Source organism: Arachis ipaensis, chromosome B2 (genome assembly GCF_059453495.1).
Source record: "Arachis ipaensis isolate K30076 ecotype BB chromosome B2, ASM5945349v1, whole genome shotgun sequence".
Lineage (NCBI taxonomy): Eukaryota > Viridiplantae > Streptophyta > Magnoliopsida > Fabales > Fabaceae > Arachis > Arachis ipaensis.
The window spans coordinates 122,781,555-122,787,533 of record NC_142437.1 but is presented as its reverse complement, the minus strand read 5'-3'; the positions used below and the strand labels follow the sequence as shown (position 1 = coordinate 122,787,533).

The window sequence follows — 5,979 nt, the reverse complement described above, 5'->3', positions numbered from 1 at the left end:
AACGTGTATTTTATACTGATAACTAATTTTAATAACTAATTTTAATGTACACTTAACATAATCGTTGACATATAACAAGAAATTTAGCATTAATGGTCTAAAACGCTTTCTTAATGTGATAAAGTTCCCTCTATTATTCGATTGTCAATTAAGAAGACACAAAGTTTAATAGAAAAAAAAAATTACTTGATGACCCTTAAATTTAACTGCTTATCTGAGAAGTATATATAATTATTGCATTAGGATCTTACACTACAGAGTACATCAATGATTAACACATAGTGAATAACAAAGGAGAACCCAAAACAACAAAATCACCATGATCAATGTTTAGAAACCACACTTATATATATATAGTATATTAATTGAAAAATTAAAATAATAAACCAAACTATACACAAATTTAAATTCTCCATGCAGCCTTGCTTTAGAAAAATCATATCTACTTGAAGACAACAATCATGTTTAATTTGAATTTTGGATTATAAATTTTTCATTCTAAATTAAGGTTTATACTTTAATAGAGTGCTCAACCTGAGTTTATCAAAAGAATTAATGTATCTACAAAAATTATGCTAGTCATAATCTCAAAATTGCTCTCTTTATATATATATATATTTCGTTTATTACTGTTTTTACTCGTTAAGATGATGGTAATATTAAGAAGACAAAAAAAATTGCTATTTTAAGATAATTTTTTATTATAGAATAAAGATCAGAAAATAATAAATATAAATTAGCTAGAGAAAATTGATATATATAAATCTCACCACTAGATAAATTCTGTACAATATTTAGCATCATGAACTTGAGCATTAGGACCAGAAACAATGCTAATAAAACCTTGTGATGATGAATTATCTCTTTTAGAACAACTTCTCCAAAACCCAGTGCCATAAAATGTTTCCCACATCTCCTTCTCAAGCTCCATAACCTCTTTGTCTATCATTTCCTCTTCCAACTTCTCATCTTTCAATTTCTTAGCTACATCCTCTTCGCCGGCGCCGCGGCCGAAAAATTTACCTCCAAATTCCTCGTCTAAGGCGTAGCTATAACAACGATTTGGAGGGTATAACCCTTCTTTCCTGGCTTGTCTCAGTCGACGGCGCTGCTTTCTTTTCTGCAGCGCCTGTCTACAGAGACCAGCCGGGACCTTGTAAATAGCAAGGAACACAACGTTGGCCAAACCAATGGGAAAACAACAACACACGGCGGTTGCACCGCCGATCACCTCTCCGATCTTTGTCCCGGCGGACTTCTTGGAACCGCCTTGATGGCCGCCATGGATGAGCTGCTGCTGCTGTCGCCGGTGCCGATGATTATTAAAGGATGTTTGCCGGAGAACAATCATATTGGACATAACAAAAGATAAATATGATTGTAACTAACTTGTAACTAACTTTAACTACCTTGTATAACCGTTATGTAACGGAAAACAAGGAGAGAGAAGCTTCTTTGGAAAAAGGAAATGATGGGGTTTTGGATTTTGGTACTTTTTTTTTTCTTCTTTCAATGCCTTCTTCAACCCTTTATATGATTTGATCGAATTTTGACACACCCAACAACAAAGATTGAAACTTTTTGCTGAATTGGAAAAATAAAAATAATGGGGTGTGAAAAATATTATAAATTTGGTTGAAGAAAATTGAAATCGATCTCTCTCTATGTTAGAGATCGATCATTGACCTAAGCTTCATCCATGGCTATGGAGCGAGAGAGGAGGAGAATTATTTAATTGTAGAGGGAGACAAAAGGTGTTTGTCTCTTTGAGGATTGGAAAAGAGGAAATGAATTTAGAAAAATTAATATTTGAGAAGTGTTTATATATAATTGAAAAAAAACATAACCACTAGTTTGATCGGTATTTAGGATCTTGATGAGGCAGCTAATAAGGAGTTAATTATCCTTTTTTAGAAAAAAAATTGATTTTTTATTTTTTTTTTAATCTCTTGACAGTTAAGGTAATTTCTATTATGGTGTTTCTTAGTTGAGTTTTTTTTTTTTTTATATATACTAAAAATAAATCATCATATATAAATACTTATTTGTTGTTTATAAAAAGTTCTAATTGTATTAATGTAAGAAATTTGATTATTCAATAATAGTAGAGTTATTAATTATTTTGTATGAAACTAATTTTTTTTTGTTGGGTTTGTTTAATTATAAGTTATTAATTAGGTGTAATCTTGGATTAGGACATGGCCTTAAACCAAGCACACGTAATGGCAGCTAAGAGGGTTCTGTATTTAAGTTTCTAGATTGCAGATAGTGACGGATTTTTAGTGACGGATATTACAGAACACATATTTGGACTTTAGCCACACTACTTGACATTAGTTTTTTTGTTTTTTGTTTTTGTAGTTTAATTTAATTACAATTATATTCTTCTTTTAAACCTTACACAATAATTTTTTCAGTTTTATTTTAACGTGTATTACAATATTAATATTCAATAATATTTTTTTTCCAGTTTTACTATCAATATTTTTGGATTTTTTTTATTAGGCCTTGTGGTTAAATGACAAAAGATATTCCAATATCGATTCTTTACAAAATGATTAATTAAATAAAATACAATAATCAACTAAGTGTGACACACAGAAAAATCAACTTGGGCAGTTGGGTGTGAGGGTTTTTCAATTTATATTTTTATATTTGATATCCAATGTCGACAACTTGTGTAATCATCACTTTACACGCAGAGTACATTACTTTGCACAACTTCCATATTTGCACAAATTAAAACGCATGTGGTTGATAAGAAGTAACTAATAATTAAATTAAGTAATGGAGTTTTAAGTTTGAGAATAAGTGGTGTTCCATGTAGCCATGTAGGGCCTACTTGGAAGTTGGAACCCTTAAAGATGAGATCAAAGGTTACGTGTCCCTTAATTTAGTTTGGCTTTTCTCTTTTATTTGTTCCTATCCAATACCTCAAAGCTAGGACTGCCTTTTATTTATTTATTTATTATAAAAAAATAGTCATTAATCACTTCTTGCATATAAAAATATATATTTCATATTTTATATTATTATTATAAATAAATTTAATTAGTTATTTATAGAAATTTAATTATTCTAATTGTTGATTATTTAATAAAAAATATATAAATACATAAAAATTAATTTAATAATTGATTTTTAGTACATATAAATCTTTTTTTATTTATTTATAATCCTACAAAGTACATACACTTCAAATTTGAAGTTGTAATTGAGAAATATATGCATGGTTAGAAATTGTATTACATAAAAGTTGTTTTTAAGATTGTTTTATAAATTATGTCTAGATTTCTAGTTCATTATTAGTAGTGTAGAATTATTTATATAATTATATAAATATTTATGTTTATACATTACTATGTTCATAGAAATATATGATTTGATTATTTTAAAAATTTTACAAAATTTGAAATAGCAACGAAATACAACAATCTTTTTCTCAAATAATAATAATAATAATAATAATAATAATAATATATGAAATTCAATATTAGTATAAGATTCGTATAAGATATGATTGAGACATTTTTTGCTTAATTCTGTTTGAAACTTTTTTGCTACCTCTATATACGTATAAGATTCGTAAAAATACTTTCGAACTAAAGTATCAGTGCCGATTAATGAATTTTGCAATTGAAAATTATTCTTATTTGAGTTACGTAATTCATATATGTGCATAAGTTCAGTGGTGTCTAACTTTTCAATATTCTTCAAATAGTAGAATATTTGATAAGGCACCGCCCCAACGTTTTTTTTTTTTTTTTCTTTTTAAAGGCATTCCCAAATCCCAACTTTGGATATATATATATATATATTACGTTGGGTAACCGGAGATTATTGGGCTGGACTCGCTGGGTTAGCCCAATTGTCTGAGGAAGAAAGCCTTCGAGCGGGTTTGCGCTTTAAGGGCCTCCGTCCAACTTGTGAGTATGAACGAATGGGGGTGGTACCTGCAAAGACACTCCGATGCCTAAGTCAGCAAGGGTGTGAGCAGGTCTAGAGAGTATTAGGATTTAGAGATACTTGAGGGGTATCAGTGTACTTATAGTGGTGAACCAATAACCACCGTTGAAGTAGTTCCCCCTTTTAAGGTGGATAACCGTCCTTTTATCTTAGGGAAGTTGGAATATGGCTCCTGGAAGTGGGTTGAGAGATTTTAGGAGCAGTTACCCATTTGAATGAGTGTTTATCTGCCAGCTAATCGTCGTTTCCGACTTCTTTAGAGCAAGTCGTAGCAAGAACCGACTTCGTAGGATGAAGGTCGGTGTAGGGTGAGGCTCAATCCTTTGGATTGGGCCTTTCGTTTACACCTGGGCCTTAGCGTTGGGTTAGGGTATGAACAGTGCCCCTACTCGAGCCCAATTTCTTTTCAAGACTTGGGTTCGAGTATTCTACTCGGGGTCGTAGCCGACTTGTGAGGGAACCGACGTGATTATTCGAAACCGACGTGACTTTTGATTTTCACAGTCGCGTCTAATCAAATGTCGTGTCTGTTAGAGGTTAGTGTAGGGATTAATTACCTTGGTAACGGTGCACTCATTAATGACCGCTTTTTGTTTTTACCATTATGCCCCTAACGTGTCTATAAATACTTTCCCTCTCTTTCATTGTTTCGTTTCTGCAATTTTTCAAATTTCCTTCTCATCTGTTCGTGGGGAATTTTTCATTTGAAGGCTTTCATCTTCCTCTACCTTTTTCTCAGGTAAAGGTTAGTTTTTTCTCCTCTTCTCTTTTATGCAGTATTTCTGTTTGCATGCTTTTACTTTTTTGGAGAAAGGAGTTGGTTTGTAGGTTTCTGTTTGATTCCATGTCCCCTTAGAGACCCTGTTCTTGATCTTTTATTTTCTTTTTCCTTTGTAGGTTTTCGTCAACCTTTAGGAAACAATGTCTTCTGTAGAAACCCTTGCTCAATGGGTGGATGTTACCGTTCTGGGGGAGGAGCCTATGGTTGATACCGATTTTATCACCAACCTCCGCACTCATCATAGACTTTGTACCTCTGATGAGGATGAGCTGAAGTATGAGTTGGTTATCCCGGGTCCTGAAGACCGGGTTTGTTTCGGGAGGGCTTCTGAGGCAGCCCCTCATTTCTTCTATATGTATGAGAGTATGATCACCCGCCTGGGCGTTTTCCTCCATTTTTCTGATTTTGAGATCGCTGTTCTACGTCACTGCCGTGTTGCTCCTACCCAGCTTCACCTCAATTCCTGGGGTTTTCTGAAAATTTACCAGTTCATTAGCCATGCTTTAAACTTTCCGACTTCTTTGAGGATTTTCTTTTTCCTTTTCCACATGACCAAGCCCTTTAGTAGGCAAAATAACAAGCAACAGTGGGTGTCTTTCCGAGCTATTCAAGGTCGGAGAGTCTTCACCCTTTTTGATGAATCTTTTCACGACTTCAAAAATTATTTTTTCAAAGTTCAAGCTGTAGAGGGTCACCACCCCTTTTTCCTGGATGAGAGTTCTTCTCCTCGCTTTCCTTTGTACTGGTTAGAGGCCTCCCCCTGTGAGAAATATAGTTTGGATGACCTGGATAAAGTGGAGGCAGCCATTGTGGGGTTCCTCCGAGAAGTGTGGGGGAGGGCCCCTTATCTGGATACCAAAAAGTTTCTTCAGGGGGCTCCGACCTTTGTCCAGACACGATTAGGTAGCTTTTGGTTTGTTTATATTTTTCGACTTCGTTTCTTCCGACTTGTTTTGCTGACTTTGGCTATCAATTATTTTTTACAGAGATGGCGAAGAAGAATTCCAGGGAGTCGTTCCAGAGAGTTCAGGAGGCCAAGGCGATGTCTCGTGCTAGGACTAGCGGCGCCAGGGTAACTAGCTCCTCTCTTCCTCCTCCTCCTTCTTCCCAAAATTTGGGGACCCCTTCCCGACCTATTGTTATTTCCTCCTCGGCTTCTTCTCAGCCGTCCCCTCCCCCCGATCTTCCCCTGAGCTAGAGAAGAAGAAGCGCAAGACTTTAGAGTCTAGCTC

At 34.3% G+C, this 5,979-nt stretch overlaps 1 protein-coding gene across 1 annotated transcript; it reads right to left on the bottom strand.

Annotated features, from left to right (window-relative positions):
- Nucleotides 1–736: 736 nt before the first annotated feature.
- Nucleotides 737–1,803, bottom strand: LOC110269100 (uncharacterized). Its single transcript, XM_021116624.2, has one exon. The coding sequence runs from the start codon at nucleotides 1,358–1,360 to the stop codon at nucleotides 773–775; it is 588 nt and encodes a 195-aa protein (XP_020972283.1). The 5' UTR covers nucleotides 1,361–1,803; the 3' UTR covers nucleotides 737–772.
- Between the last annotated feature and the right edge of the window lie 4,176 nt (nucleotides 1,804–5,979).

Coding starts and splice junctions, on each gene's coding strand:
- LOC110269100 (XM_021116624.2), bottom strand. CDS start 1,360: ATGTCCAATATGATTGTTCTCCGGCAAACATCCTTTAATAATCATCGG.